Source organism: Pseudophryne corroboree, chromosome 3 (genome assembly GCF_028390025.1).
Source record: "Pseudophryne corroboree isolate aPseCor3 chromosome 3, aPseCor3.hap2, whole genome shotgun sequence".
NCBI lineage: Eukaryota > Metazoa > Chordata > Amphibia > Anura > Myobatrachidae > Pseudophryne > Pseudophryne corroboree.
Window position 1 is genome coordinate 219546286 of NC_086446.1, and position 22624 is coordinate 219568909.

At 41.1% G+C, this 22624-nt stretch overlaps 1 protein-coding gene across 2 annotated transcripts in view; it reads left to right on the plus strand.

The window, feature by feature from the left end:
* The window catches only part of OPN4 (opsin 4), a 120028-nt gene that overhangs the window by 91343 nt on the left and 6061 nt on the right, over positions 1–22624 (plus strand). For both annotated transcript variants that reach the window (XM_063958822.1, XM_063958823.1), the window contains 3 exons: positions 2621–2810; positions 12790–12942; positions 13289–13357. In XM_063958822.1, coding sequence (XP_063814892.1) covers positions 2621–2810; positions 12790–12942; positions 13289–13357 — 412 coding nt within the window. The remainder of the gene's footprint in view (positions 1–2620; positions 2811–12789; positions 12943–13288; positions 13358–22624) is intronic.

Below are 22624 nucleotides of genomic sequence, written 5' to 3' on the forward strand. Positions count from 1 at the left end.
GATGAGCACCGCTCCATCTGTATATATAGAGAGGGACAGAGAAAGAGAGATTAAGATTAATTTAAATGTAAGTGGAAATCAAATGAAATGATAGAAAATCCAGTCTTTTTTGAATATGAAAGGTCATTATAAATGGCAACTGCCCGACCAAAAACCTACCCCCACTCTCTTTCTCTCTCCCCAGCATCCTTGCACCATTTTTAGCAAGTGAGAAACAGTCAGATCAATATTTAGAATTAATTAGCAACAGACTGTAACATCTCTCTACACGATCACTTTCACTTCATTTGGTCCACATGGTGGCTTCTAGTGGCTGCCTACGCACATAACAGAGGTGAGAAGCTGCTTAGCCTTTTATTATATAGGTATGAGGGCGGTACGGGAGGCACTTGTGGCCTTTGACCACCAGGGTCCCCCAGTGGAGTTTATTCTAGACCTACTGGGATTGGTTTTGAAGGAAAATCACTTTTTATATGCGGGTAGATATTATAAGCAGGTGTCAGGGACCGCGATAGGGTCGAACCTGGCACCAGCTTATGCTAATATCTATATGCATAATTTTGAAACTACATATATATTACCTGTATTCAGTGACTTTATTAAATGTTATTACAGATTTATCGATGATATTTTTTTGCTTTGGTCTGGGGGAGTGGCTGAGTTTTGGCAGATGGTGACCACCTTAAATAACCTAGAGACGCCAGTAAAATTTTCGGCCAGGAAAGAGGATGTTAAAATTTTATTTTCTTGATGTCACGGTCTATAAAGATAACGGTGGGTTGTGCACTACGCTTTTTCGGAAAGAAACTGACAGAAACAGTTTGCTCTATGCCACGAGCCACCATGCACCTAGTTTGAAGGCAAGCTTACCTATATCACAATTTATGAGGATACTTCGGATTAACACGGATGAGGCACTTGCGGAGCAACAGATTAATGAGATGAAAGTACGCTTTAAAGAGCGTGGCTATGCCCATAAGATGATTGAAGAATGTCTTAAAAAGGCACGTGATAAAATCATTCACCCCTCTGGGTCATCGGATGCCAGACTGAAAAGTCGAATGATATATTGCAGTAAATATGATGACAGAGCGGGTTGTGTTAAACGAGCCTTTAGGAGGAACTGGAGAATTGTTGCTTCTGACCCCAAGTTGGGGCGGGACTTACAACTTTGGTGAATAGTAGTGGATAACTAATATCTTGCGTACCCCACTCACACCAAAGAAATTGGGTGGTGATGTGCCCGTAAAAGTATTCTTTAACCGGTGACTCTCACAGCTCATATATTGCAGTGCATCCAAAATATATTAATTCCCCCATTTATTCACAAAATATACCACTTGTCTATATTTTGTGTGAACATCGAACTATAAACAATATTACACATTGCATGTTATTATTATTTCTTTACATGTACGGATAACTACGAAATGTTGTAATTGGATGAAATTACGATTCTTCCCTGTTGTGTGAATCAACTCCGAGATCATCCTTCTTTTAAAGGAACGTATTGTATATATCATTTATGGTTTAGTCACCTGATAAGCGCCTAGGACACATTTTAGTGTCTACTTTTTGTATAGGATCCTTGAATTGCACAAACGTGAATCTGAATGGATATTCCGGTTGGACACAATTGCCCCTAGGGGCTTGAATGAGCAAATTAATCTGAAGAATTTCTTGATTTAGCTAATTTGGCATCTCTATAGAAATATTATACATAAAAAAAATTTCAATTTTTTATAATGGCTATTTACCATTATGTTACACTCTATGGGCTCCACCACTTAGTATATATTTAACAGTATATATTTTTAATTATATGTGCGTATGTCTTGTTGTCTATGTATTATTAATGTCTTTTGGATATTTAACATTGAGCTTTGCTGGCTACCTCTTGGTTGCTCTTAAATGCCTATACAGGTGTACTGTCGCTTGCTATACCTTTTTGTGCCATGGATGGCGCTGTTGATTTGTTTATTTAGCTGCACTGATGTGCTGGTACGTTATGTGCCTAGTTGTGCTATGCATTGCGGCTGGGGATATATGCACATGTGAGCTGTGGGAGTGGTGTTCGTGCGGTGCGTAATGTGTGTGTGTGTGTCCGGCCTTGGTGTGCGTGTCACGCCGGGTGCTGAACCGCAAAGTCACGTGACCGGAACCGGAATTAGGTCCGGGTGCGTTCCACTTGATGGTTGGAACGCACGCCGGGATTCAGCATGTTTTGGCGGCATTTTGAGCACTTAAAAGGCAGGCAGTAATGGGGTATGATACTTCCGCTGTAACTAACTCTGCTGATGTGGATCTCTTATGGGCATATTATGATGGAAAGCTTGATAAAGGTCCGGAGGGACCGAAACGTCGCTGCTATTTCACTGCCATGCAATTAAAAAAGCCTTGCATCTCTGTGTTGTGAGTATTGGATTAAAAATACCTTAAAAAGCTTGCTAAAGTTTGGAGAGTGCCTATGTTTGGACTATATATATATATATATATATATATATATATATATATATATATATTCTCGCGCACATTTACTTAAATTATGAAAAAATATGTGTACATTTTGTTAGTTTCAGTGATTTCCAAGATTTGACTAATAATAATTATTGTGTTCTAGGATGGCAATTGCAAAGTACATTCCTTGCCTGGGGTCAGTACTCAGAGTGAAACGCAAAGATTCCAGGTCCTTCAGCAGTTTTGCATCATCTCGGCGCTCCACTGTTACCAGCCATTGTAGTCAATCTTCTGAATTCAGTGGGCACCGCAAACTCAAAGGTCGTCTACCATCTGTATCAGATAGTGAATCGGTAAGACGAGTGAGATATATCGCTATTGCTATATCCACTGGTATACTACAGTATGTGTAAACATTATGAGGGGTCTATGTACTAAAGCCTTGGAGAGAGATAAAGTATCAGCCAACCAGCTCCTAGCTGTCATGTTTGAAAAAAAGGGACTGATTAGTTGGTAGTTTATCTATCTCCACTTTATCACTCTCCAAGGCTTTGTACATCTGCCTCAATATATTAAGGTGTCTTTTCATTAAATCCAAGAAACTCCATTTGGAGTTGTACTTATCCTTTCTTTATACAGTATACTGTATAAACTTTTTTTTTCCAAATATGTTTATTAAATACCTCCAAAACATGGTACAGAAATAAGGGGGAGCAAAAACCGCATACATATCAGACATATCGACATTAAAGTAAGCAGATAAGAAAGGTAAAAGTATACAGCATATATGAGTAGGTGGAGGAAATTTTTCAATTTTCCAAAACAATCAACAAGAACAAATTGTAAACCACCAGAAGAGCGGCGGTCAGGCTATAATATATTGAGAATGGGACTGGATATGACTGACTAAAAACTGACACTCAATTCCAGCAGTTCAAATTAAGAAAAAGAAGAGGTAAAAAGGAACATCACAAAAAAAAAACGTTAGAACAAAAATAAGCAAAAACACCTACCAAGAGCCACAGGCCACCGATCCGTCCATAGAAGTGTCCATCCAATCCGCCAGGGAAGAAACAGCAGAAATAAGAAGAGAGGGAAAAGAAAAGAGGAAGTGTGTGTGGAGAGGGAAGTACGGATGAAGAAGAGGGAGAGGGGAAGATAGGAAGCTCAGTCAGTTAGAGAAACTTGGTTATCAAGTTGTCGGAGAGAGTACCAAAAGTTAGATTGGAAACATTTATGTATTGCTAGTTTAGTGTGGGGAGGGAGGGTACAAATGTATTTATCCCAGCACTTAAAGAGTGCAGGAGTCAGGGTTTCCTTGTGGATAGAGGCCTCCAGCCAGTCCATATTAAATAAGAAGAGTAACCTAGAAGTAGCCATAGGGAGAGTAGGAGAGGTAGGATGGATCCACTGTTGCAATATAGCTTTTTTCCCCACTGCTGAAAGTAACACTATCAATTTTTTATCAGTGCGTGGAATTCCAGGTTGATCTGACAGATGACCAAAGAGGGCCCAGGGAGCAGTGCATTGAAAGGGGATGCCTAGCGTTGAGGTGCCATAATGGTGTAAGGTATGCCAGAATTTTTGAATGGCAGGGCAGGCCCAGAGACAATGGAAAAGGTCAGCTTCTACCGTTGAGCATTTATTACATCCGGCCCTATCTGATATACCCATTAGAAAACCTTGTTTAGGCGAAATATATGCCCTGTGTAGCAGTTTATAGGCCATTTCCTGATATATACTAGCCGGTATTAGTTTAAGGGTCATAACAAAAGTATCTAATAGGGTGTCTACTGTGAATGTAGGAACTTGGGAGATCCATTTAGCCAGATCAGGGAAATCAGTGTGGGGGTCCAGTTCAGTGCGGATGCGCGCATAGATAGAAGATATGGAGTATGTGTTGGAGCGTAAAAGGGAGTCTAAGGGGTTAACAAAGTCTTTTCCCGTGAGGTGAGGGAGAACGGATGTAAGATAATGTATAGCCTGGGAGTAGTGAAATCCATGCAGGGGTGAAATTGCATATTTCTCAATAGCCTCCTGGAATGGCAAAGGAGTGTGAGTAGGTGTCATCAGATTACGTAGAGTCTTTAAACCAGAGGAGCACCAAGCACTAAAAGGCAAAGAGGCAGTACCATTTTGGAACTCCAGGTTTCCAAGCAAAGGTAGAGATACTGAGTAATAATATTTGAGACCAAGAGCTTTCCTAGCCATTTTCCACGCCTTAATAGTGGAAGACAACAACGGGTTATCAAATTGGGGAGATTTTATTTGAGAGGGCCGGGCATGTAGGAGGTAAGCAAGAGAGAGAGGAGCACAAAGCTGAGATTCTAACATGGTATCTGTGAATACATCGTTGCCACTGAGCCAATCCATAGCGAAACGTAGTAAGCACGCTAGATTGTATTGTTTAATGTTTGGTAGGTTTACACCCCCTTGGCGCACCGATTGCGACATTTTTTTTAGACTTATCCTGGGGCGCTTACGGTTCCATATAAACTTGGAAAGCAAGGTATTAAGTAAAGAAAAGTCGGAGTTAGTGAGAAGAATGGGAGTCATTTGGAGAATATACAGGAGTTTCGGGAAGCTTGCCATTTTAAACAGGTTGCATCTCCCTAACATATTAAGGGGAAGGTTTTGCCATAGGCTAAGTTCAGTCTGTATTTTATGTATGATCGGGGTTATATTACGTGCATAGAGGGTGGAGAGATGTTGTGGTAGAGCCACTCCTAAAAAGGTGATATGCGAGGGGGCCCATCTAAACGGGAAGGGTCTAATCCAACCCAGTCTCGCCTGGCCAAATATGGCCAGGGCTTCAGACTTGGCAAAGTTAATGGAGAAGCCAGCAAAGGACGAAAATCTGTCAATTGCCTCTACCAATACAGGAAGGGAGCGTTTAGGGTCAGAGGTACATATAAGTAGGTCATCTGCGAAGGCTATAACTTTGAGTTCGCGATCCCCAACAACAATGCCTCTAAACCCAGGTAGCAGTTGGATATAACGAATAAAAGGTTCCAAGGCCAAATTAAAAAGCAAAGGGGAGAGAGGGCATCCTTGTCTGGTGCCTCTCTCAAGAGAAAAGGAAGGGGAGGCCACATTATTAACTACCACCTGGGCCATCGGAGCAGTGCAGAGGGTCCGCATTAGACTACAGAAATTAGTGCCAAATTGCTGATGGGAGAGCACTCTAAAAAGGTGTGGCCAAGCGATTTTATCGAAGGCCTTTTCGGCGTCTAGATTAATAAGAATATTGTCTTCCAAATTATGAAGGCGGGTATGGGAAATAGCAGCTATCGCCGATCTAATACCTTGTACAGATTGTCTGCCTTTAATAAAGCCTAACTGGGCCGGGGAAATGAGATGAGGCAGACAAGACTGTAGACGGTTGGCCATTAGTTTGGTAAGCAATTTGAAGTCTTGGTTAAGAAGTGAGATAGGGCGATAGGAACCCACGAGGGAGGGATCTTTACCCGGCTTGGGTATTACAATTATCCGTGCCTCATTGAAGTATAAGGGTATAGTTCCGGAGGTAAATATATGATTATATAATTTGGCTAGAGTGGGTGTGAGTTCAGCATTAAGTAATTTATAGTATTCAGCCCCAAAGCCATCAGGGCCTGGGCTCTTGCCGTTTGGTAAAGATTTGATAGTTGTGAGTATCTCTTCCTCAGTTATAGACATCTCGAGAAGGTCCCTGTCCTCTCGAGAGAGGACAGGAAGCTGAGCGTCATGTAAAAAGGATTCACCTGTCTCCACGTTATCTGACTCTGCTGTATATAGGGATTTGTAAAACTGCATAAATTCGGCGCAAATGGCTGTCGGATCTGATATAATAGTGTCTGAAGATTTAACCACCTCAACCCATGTGCGCGTGCGGGGTCCCCGAGCGAGGTTTGCCAAGAGTCTGCCCGATTTATTACCCCATCTAAAAAATTTGTTCCGCTGGTAATCATATCGTGTCTGGGCCTGCTCTGTTAGGAAGGTATCATATACTTGTTTAGCAGTCAGGTATGCCTCTTTATGTGCGGGAGTGTCGGAACGCTTATACGTTCTATAAGTTGAGGTGAGAAGGGAGCTCAGTTCATGGAGGCGGGAGTTAAATGTTTTGCGTTTAGAATTTACGTATGAGACAATGTGGCCCCGGATAACAGCTTTAGAGGCGCTCCAGAACAGTGAGACATCCTCCGCCTGGGCCAAATTATCAGCAACGTAGGTGTGCCAAGTGTGTCTAAGGTGTAGGAGAAAATCCTCAGAGTGAGTAAGATAAGCAGGGAATCGCCAGCATTTGGAAAAACATTGGGGCAGCGCGAGCTTAAGAGAAATCATAATAGGGGCATGGTCTGAGATAATAATATTTTTAATCGATGTGTGAGTGACTTTAGGGAAGAGGTGTCGGGATAAGAAAATATAATCAATACGGGAGTGCGTAGAGTGAGGGTGAGAGTAGAAAGAGTAATCACGAAGAAGAGGGTGATGGATACGCCAAGGGTCGGAGAGAGCAAGTTGTGAACAGAGGGAGGAAAGAAGATCACAGCCGGATTTGGAGGATGAAGTACTCACCCCAGACCTGTCCATGGACGGATCGATGACCGTGTTGAAATCTCCTCCCAGGATTAGATTAGAGCTCCCCCAAGAGGAAAGTTTCTGTAGGACAACTGCAAAAAAATCCTGTTGAGAGACATTTGGGGCATATAGATTAAGGAGAGTATACAAGACATTATCAATAGTCACATCTAGCAAAATAAATCTCCCATTAGGATCAAGAAACCTTCTGCGTATCGAATATTGTAGGGACTTGTGAAAAAGGATGGCAACTCCCCTGGTCTTATTAGAATAAGGGGCCGAGATACAATCTCCGATCCAGGGGGCACGTAGAGTGTTACGGGGATCGTCCAGCCAGTGTGTTTCCTGTAGGAAGGTGATGTGAGGGGTCAAACGGTGGAGGTGGGAGAGTACCTTCTTGCGCTTCACTGGAGCGTTAAGGCCCTCCACATTCCATGATACTATATTGAAGGCAAGGAGTGGGGTATCTTCCGCGGCGGCGGGGGGAGTAGGAGCAGGGTCAGCTATATCAGCCTATACCGATGGATGGGAATGCAAGAAAAAGTATACTAGAGGTAAAGTAGGGCCCCTGCCCGTCCCAGCGAGCGGGAAGGGGTTGACCCATGGAGGATCGGGGTCGGCAGGTTCGGCAGGTGCAACCAACAATATTAAACAGTAACATAAAAAACAAACAAGAAAAACAAGAAAATTTACAGCTCATTGTATACACAGAGCTGCGCAATTATTCCTCTCCACGTGACCTACAGATGGAGAAAAAAAAAGAGAAAAACATGTATGCAAGCAATAATAACAGTGCAACAGTCAAGTGGGTAAACTCGAGAAGTGGGCCTTGGCGAGTGTTATGTCATCGAAGAACAACGGCTTGCCGTCCTCGAAGACCCGCAGCCGGGCCGGGTACAGGAGAGAGAATTTAATTTTGGCGTTAAACAGTTGCTTGCACAACGGGGCAAACTCCTTGCGTTTAGCAGCGACAATGGTGGAAAAGTCCTGAAATATCAAGAGCCGGTCTCCGTTGTAGGTTAAGCTATCCGTCTTCCGGTAGTGGTCTAGGAGTCGAGCTTTGTCGGCATAATTAAGGATTTTCATGATCACCGGGCGAGGGCGACCAGAGTTTGTTTTACGTTCAGGGCCGATTCTATGTGCCCGCTCAATAGCCAGAGGGGCACCTTTGAGATCCATGGCCAGTTGTTGCGGTATCCAATTAGAAAGAAGGTCAAGTAACTCATGGCCTTTGACCGATTCGGGGATGCCCACCACCCGGAGATTACTTCTGCGTCCGCGATTCTCCAAATCATCTAGCTTCTGGGTCAGATCCGAAATGTCACTTTGCTGTGAATTAATGGTGAGTTGTGCTGCATGCAAATCATCCTCCAGGGTAGACACCCTCTGTTCGACGTCATCTAAGCGGCCAGAGTGTTGAGTTAATTTGGATAAAGTGGAGTCAATAGCTTCTCTAATGCCCGCCAGCTTTTCATCTAGCAGAGGGCCCAGCACCGCCGCAATATCCGCAGGTTTCATTTTGGGAGGCTTACTGGCCGGAGCAGACTTGCGTTTTTGTAAGGACCTGGAACGGGTGACAGAGCAGTCTGAATCAGACGAGTGTCTCCACACAGTATCGCCTCGGGTTGTAGAGGCGGGGTCAGCAATTGACATCGGGGTGGGTATGAGAAATTTTTCCATAAAAAAAAGCGGGCAACGGAGGACCGATTTATACAGTAGGAGTCGCCTCACGCAAGGAGCAGGCTATAATGAGGTCACATGGAGAGGAAAAAATAGGGGAAGTATAACAGGTTACATCCCAACGAGTAATAGCTCAGGACCGGTAGGCATCAGTCCGTGAACAGCGCACATGGGCGAGGAGAAATGTCACACAGGTGTAGAAGCCGGCATGGGTTTATGGGTGGAGCAGGTGTGAGAATAGGCAGAAGTATAGAAATATATTTATAGTGGCTGTGAGTTGTCTAATCTAAAAGTCGCCACAAGAGGGAGCTAGAGTTACAGCCATTTCTAGCTATGGAGTGAGGAGAGAGTGTTGCCAGTCACAAGATGGCCGCCGCCTGTAAGTAAGATACGGATCCTCCGGAGGTCCCCGGGTCGTTAATCCCCGCCAGTGAAGGGGGGAGATCTGTCTTGTAAGGATGGGTGAGGTGGGGGTCGGAGGGCAGGCGCCCGGAGAGGCCGGGGATCGTCAAAGCAGGACTCAGAGTCCGGGCGGCGCCAACCACAAGATGGCCGCCGGCCGCCAGTCACACTCGTCCCGGCTCTCACCTCCTGCAGATTGTCCGGTCGCCGGTCTCCTGTGAGGGTCAGTGCTTGATGGGTGGGCTCTTGGGTGTCAGGGAGGGCCGCTCAGGTGGGAGAGGGGGTCCGCAGAATCGCCGCACCAGGTCCAGCGGACCGACGGCTCCACTCCCAAATCGAGGCCCCGGCTTCTTGAGGAGGGGAAGGCCGCAACCTGCAGAAGCCCTGATAAGGGCTCCCCGGCTCCGCAACCAAGCCCCTCTGGTGTTTAGTGATCAGGGGAGCAGGTGGTCCAGTACAGAGGTGCTTGGGGCCTTTGAAATAGGTTTTATATAAGTTTTATGAGCGGGGCCAGCAGGAGCTCATAAAAAAGGCTTCCTCTCAGCTTGCAGGCTAGGCCACGCCTACTGTATAAACTTATCAGACTGTAATTGTATTGTACTACAATATCTGGTTTTTCAGCATTGAATTTAAATATCTGAATCAGTGCCATTTGTATCTGTATCAGTGGCCACACCTATCACTGATCTGGGTGTTCAGTGGTTTTGCTGAACTACCAGAATTTAATGGGGGAATTTAATTAGCAGCAGCACTTACCACAGGCTTTTAGCTCATGGGTTAAAGAACCTGGAAATATTCAGTTACTGCTCGTGGTAAGCCCCAAGTGTGTACTTAACTTGGATTTCTGCTCATACCTCAGGAGGGTTAATTTTTACTTACAGTACAAACTCCCAAGAATCAGAAAATGTTCAAATTCAGGTCATTCAGATAAGTGCACCACCAGAGAGTATATAAAATGAGTAAAGTCAGATGATGATGTCTACTGGAATTCACTGCCCTCTGCTAGAACTCACTCCCTTCACCAAGTATCCCAATTTTTTTAGCTTCAAATGTTCAAACAAAAAAAACCTTTTCATCAAAGCTTACCATCCCTCCTCCTAAATCTCTCCTGTGTCCTACACTTTTTCCCAGTTCACCCTCCAGCTGTCACCACTGCTCTTAGCATGTAAACCAGGGGTTCTCAAACTATGTGCCATGGCACCCAGGGGTGCCTCGGGACACTTGCAGGGTTGCCTTGGATTGGTGGTCCAGGAGCAATTCTAATTATTTATGGTCAATGTAATAGGCAAAACCAGCGCTGGTGGCTGCCAATCATAAAACATATGGACAAACAGAAGCCAATCATGTCCCTCACCATATAGCTGAACCTAAGGATGACATATAAACACAATTTACTTAATTACATTTTTGTTTCTACATTTCTCAATAAGAATCTTTTGGGCATGGGGTGCCGCAAAAAAAAGTCTGATACTCTAGAGCGCACTGATTCAAAAAAGTTTGGGACCCGCTTCATACCTAGAACAATCCTTGCTTCCAGTCTTTCCTTGTCTCATTCAGTGATTCTGAGTTCTGGCCTTTCGCTGGGTATAAACTCATTGAGTGTTGAACTGACTTTCCCTCTCTGTGCCTTACTTACACTTGCCTGCTAGGATACTGTACATTGAGTTAGCCAACACTTACCCTTGTCTACAGCCTACTTAAAGATGTGTCCTCATACTCTTAGCATCTATACACCATACAGCGTGAGACACCTGATATGACTGAGCCACTCCGAAAGGTGTAGTATACCATCATTTTCTCTAAAATGTGCATCTTATTCACATAGCAGACACAGCGAAACACCACTGTACACCGGTGTACTAGGCACTCTGAGCTGTTACTTCAACCACACAGGAATTAGGGGGACATTTACTAAGCAGTGATAAGAGCGGAGAAGTAAGCCAGTGGAGAAGTTGCCCATGGCAACCAATCAGCACTGAAGTAACATCTATAATTTGCATACTATAAAATTATAACGAGCTGCTGATTGGTTGATGGGGCAACTTCTCCACTGGCTCACTTCTCCGCTCTTATCACTGCTTAGTAAATGTCCCCCTTAGATTTAAACAAGGACAAAGACACAGATGAAGCAGAAAAAAATTGGCATGTAAAAAAACACAGATGCTGTATCATAGCACTCTGTATAAAGATTAAGGGGCCTATTCATCACCAAGAATGCGGATGTGAGGTGATAAAATTGCCCGAATCTGCACTGCGATAATTGATGACATCACACGGATGTATCAATTATCGCATGTAGGGACAAAGCTCTGTCCCTGCGATGCCTGTCCACAGCATCATCGGGGTATTTTTCTGTAAAAATACCCTGATGTCCTGCTGTGCATGAGTGCCCACCGCAGACATCCCCCGTCACGATGACCACCTCCACACCATGGACTCCACCAGCACAGTAAATATACTCACCAGTCCAGGGAGCCTGTCATCGCTGCTCCAAGCCCTTTAATACATTTTTAAGTGATACTAAAATAATGTGAAAAGGGTGTCAAAACACCCTTTTTCACATTATTGTAGTATAAATAATGTTAATAAATAGGCCTCTGGGGCTCATTTGCACGGATATACAAATGTAGCATACTGTATCTAACTGATCAGTGTAACCTAGCCAAGTAGTTTTGTCACTTCCAGTTGTTTTATTTATGCAAATAGGATGCACACTTTTATTGAGAAAGATGTACGGTGCTTTCGAGGCTCCCGGGACATTGGTGTGCCAGTTTTGGCGCGACTGATGACGTAGTGTATGAGAACACATTTGAATTTTGTTGTTTTATTACTCTATTTTATTCCAATTATATGTCGGCTTACTTTTACTCTACCACTAAAAGTATGTCAGTGTGGCACTTTAAAAATTAAAAAATAATACAGGTTGAGTATCCCATATCCAAATATTCCGAAATACGGAATATTCCGAAATACGGACTTTTTTGAGTGAGACTGAGATAGTGAAACCTTTGTTTTTTGATGGCTCAGTGTACACAAACTGTTTAATACACAAAGTTATTAAAAATATTGTATTAAATGACCTTCAGGCTGTGTGTATAAGGTGTATATGAAACATAAATGAATTGTGTGAATGTACACACACTTTGTTTAATGCTCAAAGTTATAAAAAATATTGTCTAAAATTACCTTCAGGCAGTGTGTATAAGGTGTATATGTGACATAAATGCATTTGGTGCTTAGACTTAGGTCCCATCACCATGATATCTCATTATGGTATGTAATTATTCCAAAATACGGAAAAATCCGATATCCAAAATACCTCTGGTCCCAAGCATTTTGGATAAGGGATACTCAACCTGTAATAATATTAATAGTAATAAGATAGTTTCAGGTGAATTCAACAATTAAAAGAGTATTGTATAAGGGTGTACTCTCCCATGCAAACCAACTTATTAGTTTCTAATAGTGTCACCCAGTATATGAAGAAGAGCAGACTCAATGCCTGTGTGACTATTCAAAGTTCTTTCTCCATTTGCACTCAACAGTTGTTTCTGTGTTTCACAAGTCACACCTGATAGGATAACCACTTGGGTTCCTGAACTCCGTAAAAAAATATTGTATCATGTACATTCCATCCTTCACCCTCCCTGCTACCCATTTATTCAATGAATAAAATACATTACATTACAGGGCTGGACTGATACTGAAGCTGATATCAGTAGTGTGAACTCCAGGCCAGCCAGTAGCCAGGTTTCCTATGAAATGGGCAAAGACACCACTGAGACCAATGACATAAAATCCAAAGCTAAGCTGAAAAGTCATGACTCTGGAATTTTTGAGAAGGTAACTCAGCATTTTTGCAACTCTGTGTACAGTGCATATAAAAGGTACATTTTGGTCCTCAGCAACAATCTTTTCCATTATTTGTCTGTGGCCCATTAAGTTGTTGTTTTTTTATTTTGTGTTTTAGTGTGTGCATTATGACATGATTTTATTGTTTACTGTTGCATTTTAAACCTAATATAATATGTGTATGTGTGTTATTCCCATTTATAGTTGTTTTACTGAAGAGTTGTGATTGTCCTTATTGTAATTTTTGGGTTGTCTTTTTCATTTTCTTACTATAAATATTGTTGCTATAGCTATAATGATAGTAATCACATGTAGGTGTCATTTTCATGTGTTCTAGACCTCAGTGGATGCAGATGACATTTCATTGGTAGAAATTGCCACATCAGATCGTAGTTCTCCTCTTGCTGTAAGTATGCTGAACATGACTGAATACACAGTGTAAGGGTCCAGCTTAATATGGAAGAATTAAAAACATTTTTAGCAAAGTTGGCATGGACCAGCAATGCAACATAAGGATGCTCTGCCACTTATTTCAGAAAAAAGAACTGCATTATATTTTGTATGTTATAGTGGTGGTGGGGTATCTTTAAGGGCTCTATTTAGTAAACATACAGTAGCAGTAATTGCTTGAAATATACTGTATGTTATTATGGCATATTTAAAACTTTTTACAAAGCTACTTAACTGTTCCGGAGATGTTTTTCACATTACTGAAGTGAAAAACATCTCCAGCGCATGCGTAGTGCAGTCGTCTAATGTCAGACCATGGCTGAAGAGAGAGTGCTGTAGCCCTCACTTGTGCAGCCTAATAGAGGCTGTGCTCCTCCTCTGGCAAGTCTCACTACATGCTGCCCTCATCCTCCTAATCTGTCCTCCACCTTTATGCTCTACACTCTCCTAATTACACTCCAAACTGTATTTCATTAAAGTTCAGGGGGTGTTTGTTCCAAAATATTGCCATCATTTGTTAAACTCCTTCAAAGTCTTCCCTTCTATCCAGTCCCTACACTGACTCACAAAGACATGATAATTGCTCTGCATCCTTAGCCATCAGGTATCACACAGATTTTATACACAAACTTTGCTGTTTTTCATGGGTTGAGTTATGCTGGCTCTTAGGCTTAAAAATACAGTACCTTAACTAGTTTTATGAAGTAGAAAAATAAAATAAAACATCAAAATAAACACATTGCCATCTGGCACTGACTAAACAAAAGTAACTCCTGACTAACACTACAAAACCATAAGCAACATGTCACCCAGTATAGCTCACTTGTATGCAGTAGCGGTTTTCTCTCACAGATACAGTACTGTGCAGTCCCTTTTCCCTAGTGAGTGAAAGAGCTAAAGATCAGTCTGGCAGCCTTTTAATACCCTGGTGCAAGTGAACTCACTAGTAATTACTGTGCTCTGAGGCTACAAGCCCTAAGAGCCGGACTTGGGCTTATGGATAGAGACCACCCTTCTTTCTCACATCCAAACCCGAGGACCCCATAAAAGCCAAAGACCAGCAGTACCAACCTGGGACAAATATCTTCCCACACTATTACTGTGTTCTTGTCACAATCATAAGTGTTGGAACAGGTGTGGGGGGCATATATTTCAGAGGCACCAGTCAACCAGTCAGAGGCACCAGTCAACCAGTCATAGTGATGGGTCATTACATGCAGTGTCAGTATAGAGACAATACCCTTTCCGACTGTTTCACTTCCTCTGTCCCCACAGAGGGGACAGATGAGCATGGCTACATTTGTACCTTCCATGCACAGCCTCAGCCAGGATGTGATATGAGTGGATCCTCTCTTTTTATCTTCTACATAAAATCACTCACAGGTTAGTTATGTTTTTGAGACATATTTATTATAAACACTTTATAGTAAATCACCGGAAAAATCAGGATACCCTTAAAATGTAAGTATTCCCTGAAAGTATTACAGGGGTTCCACAGGAGATATCAAAGATATCTGCTGCAATTTCCCTTTTTCCCGTTACAATAGTGATGGCATTAGCCATTGTAGTCTATGGGCTGCATATCGCATAATTTACCGGGAGAGGGATTGTCCAGATCCCTCCCTGGTAACAGCCACCGGTGCATGCATCTGTATTCACCATAGTTTCCTATATGCTGTTTCTTACATGCATGTGTGTGTATGTATGTGTATGTATGCATATATTTATTTATTATTTATTTATTACCAGTTATTTATATAGTTCACACATATTCCGCAGCGCTTTACAGAGAATATTTGGCCATCCACATTGGTCCCTGCCCCAGTGGAGCTTACAATCTATATTCCCTACCACATGTACACGCGCACACATTCATACTGGGGTTAATTTTTGTTGGGATCCAATTAACCTACCTGTATATTTTTGGATTGTGGGAGGAAACCGGAGTACCCGGAGGAAACCCACGCAAGTACGGGGAGAATATACAAACTCCGCACAGGTAGAGCCATGGTGGAAAACAAACCCATGACCTAAGTGCTGTGAGGCAGTAATGCTAACCATTACACCATCCGTACTATATATAGAGATAGATAAATACATAGGGATACCTCTATAAAGATATCTCTATATGTTTTGACGCCCCTCACATGGGAGTTTCTAATTTTCACTGTTGTAAATATAAATGAGTGTTAAAAATTTGGAAAATCTATAGAGATGTAAGTTTGAGACGTCTTAATGTAAGTAAACATGAATCCATGGTTCTTGGCATTACCCAAGGAGTAGCAGATACGGTAAAAAGTGACAGGACCACTTTGGTAGTTGAATAAATGCTACCCACTAGAGGTGCAATCCAAATTTTGATATGATTGTCCGTTTGAGCGTTATCGTTCACGCAATGCAAGCCACACATCGGTAATGACGTCATCATGTCAACTCCCTGTTCATCCCCTTAGGGGAGGTTTATTAAAATTAAAATTACATAGTTTTCCTATTTCCCACCTGAAGAACACCTAAGTTAAATTTCAGCTTCCTAACATATCGGGAAGCAAGAGAATTAGTGATGAGTGAGTGAGTGAGGGCTTTTATATATATATATATATATATATATATATGTGTGTGTGTGTGTGTATATATGTATATGTATATATATATATATATGTGTGTGTATATATATATATATATATATATATAGTGATATTCCATAATACGTTTATCATTCTCATACCTTCTATTAGAAGAGAACATCAGTATAGTATTCGTTCTAGGATCTATATTGACAGGAGAATAGATAATAGTTTTGGATAATAAATGTAACTATGGAGGAATATTAGTATCTGTTAAATACATTTCCAAAGTCAGCCACCTTTTTACTATATACCAGAAATACATAAGGATATAGGGGGTCATTCCGACCTGATTGCACGCTAGGATTTTTTGCTGCACTGCGATCAGGTCACAACTGCGCATGCATATGCACCGCAATGCGAGGGCGCGTTGTACGGGTACAAAGCGCATCGTTGCTGAGTGATGGATTTTACGAAGGATCCATTTGCACAGCCGATCGCAAGGAGATTGACAGGAAGAGGGCATTTTTTCTCACCCGTTTTCTGGGAGTGGTTGGAAAAATGCAGGCATGTCGAAGCGTTTGCAGGGCGGGTGTCTGACGTCAATTCCAGTCCCGGACAGGCTGAAGTGATCGCAGCGGCTAAGTTCTGAGCTACTCAGAAACTGCACAAAACTTTTTGTAGTGCTCGGCAGCACATGTGATCGCACACTTACAAAGCAAACATACACTCCCCTATAGGCGGCGACTATCTGTTTGCAGCGCTGCAAAAAAATATCTAGCGATCGATCAACTCGGAATGACCCCCATAAAGAGGCCTCCTGGTCCAGTATTTGCAGAAATAGGATTTGATACCTCTAGAATCTCTGAAAGTGTTGATATTTATGGAAAGAAATATGTACCAGGTTTGAATTCATATATACGTGACTCCAACCACATTTTGGAGTACTGTGGATCCCTTTACACTGCAATACCATATGAAAAAGATATAGAAAGTGTCAAAAATATGTTATATGTTGATCCTAACAGCAAAGAGGAATTAACTGATTTTATATGTGAATGTTTAAATTTTGTACTTAAACACAAGTATTTCACCTTCCTTAATGATTGGTATGTCCAAATATGTGGGACAGCAATGGGCACAATTTGTGCGCTAAGTTTAGCTAATATATATCCAGTATGGGCAAATGGGAGACTGAAATATCTTTGTATGAATATTGTTCTGTTTAAAAGAGTTATAGATGGTATACTAATCACAGGGAAAAAAGAAATAGAAGATTTTTAAAGATGTATTGAGTCAATTAATGTAAACTAATTTAATATTAAATTTACTTATACATATAACAGTAATGGAATTGAAATTTTGGATCTTAACTTTGACACCACTAACTTTGCTAATACTGGGAAAATTGAGACATGTACGTTGTTGTTTTTTTAAATGTAGATGTTAATAGCTACCTAGAATTCTCAAACTGTCACTATCCACAGTGGAAAAGGAATATCCATTTTATTCTCATTCTCCAGACTAAGAAGAAACTGTACTGGAGATGTTAGATTAGCAAGCAGAGATATATATGGATAGATTTCAAGATAGAGGGTACCCTATAGAGATTATTCAGCAGCCTAAATTGAAAGCAAGGGTTAACGTGAGCCAAGAGCTGTTAGTGTATAAAGAAAAAAGTACTCACTCTAATGTGACAAATAAGAATAATAATAAACCGTTCTGTCACTTTATTACTGATTTATAGTAGTGACGCTTCTGCGATTCAAAAACTATTAAAGAAAACTGGCATCTACTTAAACTTAATCCATTTCTAGCTGAACATCTACCAAATCAAACTAATACAGTCTTTAGGAAAGCAAGGAACATTAAATCTTATGTATCATAAAGTAGACTTGAACCAATTAAGGTATTTGAGAATAAAGACAAATGGTGTCTGGAAAAACTAAAGAAATGGTTTGCCTGCAAAAGTTGTAACACTTGTAAATTAGTTGATAAGAATAACAAATCCTTTATTGTAGTGATGGGGGAGATCCATATGTCATTAGGAGTTTTATAAATTGAAACTCCACATTTATAGTGTACATAATTATATGCCCTTGCGGTCTTATTTATAAAGCGAAGAATTATAGAACTTTAAAATCCACATACTGTATTAGAGCATATGAGGAATATAAAAAATTGTGTACTAAATCACAGTCTGCCCCGTCACTTCCAAGATTGTCATAATATCAACCCAGAAAATGTAAGATGTAAAGGTATTGAAAATGTTGGAATGGGAATAAGAGGTGGTAATAGAGATAAAGAGTTAATTAAAATAGAAACATATTGGCTTCTGGCACTAAATACCTTGACCCCAGGGCCGGTTCTAGACCCTGTGGCGCCAGGGCAAATGTTTCCTTTGGCACCCCCCCCCCCAAAATAGAGACAGTGCACACCAAAAGTCTGCACCAAAAATATAGGGACACATAGTGCATTGCATCTGACAGATACCTGGTAAAAACAACAAAATAAGAAAAAATGTAGTTTGATATGACTAGTTATACCTTGTCTATATTTACATACATTGTATTGTGAATAGGTAAATAGTAACTGCTCTTTGACTACTGAGGATGAGAATTAATACAATTTGAGACAGCCAGGTTTAGCCCATGTATTATACCATATGATTGGCCAGATCGGACAATAAAAGTATTCCAGTACGTCATAGAACCCAACCCTCTGGAGTCCATGATGAAATGCGTTAGGGTGGAGATCATCACTTTGCTACCAGTGACCCAACCTGTGGCAGCTTCTGTTGGAGATCAGCGGCAGATGATTGTAGTCTGAGGTGCCCTGAGATGGTGATCCTGTGTGTGCTGGGAGGAGTCATTTTAAAACCATGTGGTAACCAGCCCACAGTGGTTATGTCTGGGTATGAGCAATATCATTGTGACGGAAATTTTTTGTGTAAATAAAAATATTTGTGCACTACGGAGCGCTCCCTCTCTATGCTTTTTAATAGAATATATATATATATATATATACTATACAGATAGATAGATAGATAGATAGATAGATAGATAGATGTCACAAGTACCCACAATGCAAATGCACTAAAATCTTTCAAGGGAATCAATAAAATCAATCAGTGATACCTAGTCGATATAGGCTGCAATCCCAAAGTCTGTTCTTTTGCCAGTCCAAGAACAAATGTAGTTTTAGTAGAATTTGGGGATCTTTGGGCTGTGCCACTACAATATCTTTATACACATTGAATAACACTTCAATACCCTGGATGAATATGTTCCTTGGAGAATTTTTTTGAAGACAGAGGCTTTGAGAAAATTTCTTCTTCATATTTCTAAAATGAGACCCACATGCCAGATTTCACCCAAAAGACATAATCAACTCCTCTATATATATTTTAAAATTATTTTATTCATAAAAGTTTTAAAAGGATCTTTCATAGCAAATGCAAAGTGATTTAGTTGGGACAGATGTTGTTAAATTTGATGTGCGAGCTCATATACACCAAGTGTGCAAACTCCTTACAATTACATTAAGCATCCAATGCTTTTTAGCAAACTATTGACTTCATCAGGGGTGTTCAATGGTTAGAATAGCATCTCCAAAAATGGTATCAATCCTTCTACTCGGAGATGTATTATATGCTGAATTATTAGTAGAAAATTCCTCCCTTCATGGACTAGTTCATTCTTTTTTTTTTTTTTTTTATATGTTTATGGAAGATTTTTCAGTCATACATATGTAAATATGAAAGAGCATACAACATGGAAATACAGAATAAAGTGTTTATACAGAGATATTCTAGGGTGTATCCGACTAATGCGGAGACATCACAGCAAATAAAAGGAAAACTAGAGATATAAACCCGCAACAAAGAAGACCGGCTGCTACCGGAATTTAACTGAATATACTCCAAGACTACTAAGGGGCGGTAGACCACAAGTAATCGCATAGTATGGCAGTACTTCCACATAGTATTATTTGGTAAAGAGAAAGGGCAGAAGATAGAAAACAAAGTACAAGAAGAAAATATTTACGGGGGGGGTGGGGGGGACACAAAAGGGAAGAAAGAAAAAAGAAGGGGGGGTATGACGGGATGAGGATGAGTGTTAGGGCCTGCCCATAACACTCAATATAACCCTTTAGAGCGCCAAAGAGAGAAGATTAGGCATATACGTGGTTTGAAAAAGAAAACAGCTAAATTACTTAAACCCTTGCAAACGATTCATAGGACAACAATGAGCAATCCAGGGTTTTCAAGATATGTTGTTTGGTAGGGGGAGGTAAAGTGTCAATGAAAGGGCTCCATTTGAGGCAATACTTTTGTGTGCTAAAGAAGGGCAAAGTTAAAACCGTTTTTCTATCATAATACAACAATTGCAATAGTTTTTGCTGGACTTCTGCAAGGGAAGGAGCAGAGCGCTTAACCCATTTAATCAATATACATTTTTTACCAAGTGTAAGGATTACACTGAGAAGAGAGAAACTTCTCGGCGTGATCCGCCAGTTTGTAAAGTTTAAGGTAAGACAAGCTAACTGATCTGGGGATACATTCAAGGAGAATAGTCTATTAACATAAGCAAGAAGTTTACAACAAAATCTTCTAATTTTTCTACATTCCCATACACAGTGCATAAATGATGCTTAGGACTTCCCATATTTAAGACAGTCACCAGATTCTGAGGGTAACATATGAGATCGTTGTGCAGGTGAAATGTATGCTCTGTGTAAAAATCGTAGGTGAACTTCTTGAAAGTAAGCTGATGACAAAAATTTCAGTGATCTTTCACAGGGTTGTATAATATCAGTAATGCTAACTATAGCAGGGATATCAGCCTTCCATTTCAAGAACAAATTGTCCCATTGTACAGTGGGTAGGCAAGATATCAAAATAGAGTAGGCATATTTCACTTTAAATGGTCGCACCTGGGAAGAGTGCAAGAGAGTATCAATAGCTTGAGAAGCAGGGTATACATTATGGGGACCACTTAATTGAGTTAAGGCACCATAAGAAAGTACAAAGTGACGCACCTGGAAGTACATATACATGTGGCGTGGAGACAATTTAAATTTTTGGCAAAGATCAGAAAAGGAGTAGAGGACTCCTCCAGGATCAAACACTTTGTGGAAGGAGTCGAGACCCTTCTCTTTCCAGAGGGAGTACGTAGCATTATGCAGCGAGGGTGGGAATGCTGGGTTACCCCACAACGGGATATATTTGGAAAAATGGGGATCACGGTGGCAGTGTTTATTGATAGCTAGCCATGCGGAGAAAGTATCTCTAAATAATATATGGTTCTTTAATTGGGAAGGTATCTGGGTTGGGTGCGGACTAGTTCATTCTTAAAATCACTCTGTCCAAATACTACAGCGGTCTCCTGTGTGTGTATTGCTTTTCAGTCAAATGATGAATTATGACTTATGTGTAATATATACATACACACACAATATATATATTTAATACATATATATATATATATTGTTTAGATAATATATTACGTATCAAAAGCAAGGACTTTTGCATCATTATTTTAGACTTTCTATTCAAATTTACATTCTGAACTCAAATGTCATGACGTTCATAGGTTAAGGTCAGTCTATATTTGAATATTTCCCTCAACCCTCATCTACTTTCCTTTTTTCTTATAATGAGCTGATAATTTGGTTGGCATTATGTAAGTGAAAAAACTAAAGGAACACCAGGGTTGTATTGGCAAATACTTCAAAGAGGGATACATATGATATCCCGGCAGACAAGATGCCGGCTGTCACTCTACCGACAACAGCATCCCATCTGCCAGATTCCCGGCTTTGCGCACCACGGTTTATATTCCTACTCGGTTGGTGGCTTGGACCCACCAACCAAGTGGGAATTCTGACCATGTGTTGGGATTCCATGGGTCGGCATTTCACCGGCTGTCAGGATTCTGGCGTCGGTCTCCTGATTGCTGGGATCACTATAGCCAGTATATTGACTGCATCCTTTCAAGGATAGGTCATTAAATACTGTATTTTTTTTCCAAATGTAATGTTCAATATCTTTTAATTTAAAGTTAAAAAAAAACAAGAGCCAGCAAATGTAAATCATCCTAAATTAACTGGTAATAGACTGGAAATTTTGGAGTCCTTGATTCTTATATTATATATGGAAGCAGTTGTGAGTGATCCATTGAAGTAGTTTTAGGATTTCAGTGACCTCTCTTATTTTAAAAGTGACTACACAAAATCTCTCACATTGAATATAATCTTTCCATTTACCTAGATTGTGCAGGGCTGCAGCTGCCCGCTGTAAAATCCTTCACCACCAGTGAGCCCCCAGTGATTGCAGTGGCTTCTCATTGGAAGCACTATCCGCTAATCACATGCTGGAGAGGCAGTCTGGACTGCGATCCAGTGGGAAGCCTCTCATCTGCTTTTCATTCAACTTTTTCAGTCCCTAGAAGCCGCAGGGGAGAATGGGTGTCCGGGGGTGCATGTTCAAGTTCCCCTGCCAGCCGTAATGTGCTTCTAGTGGCTGCAGCGGATGCAGTCCCTAGCAGCCAGGGGCCTGTTTACAGGTGGAAGCCTAAGTTATTTTTCTTTTATTCCTGACTCTTACCCTCATGGTGCTGCTCAGGTGGCAGCATAGAGGCAGGTGGCAGCACCTCTCA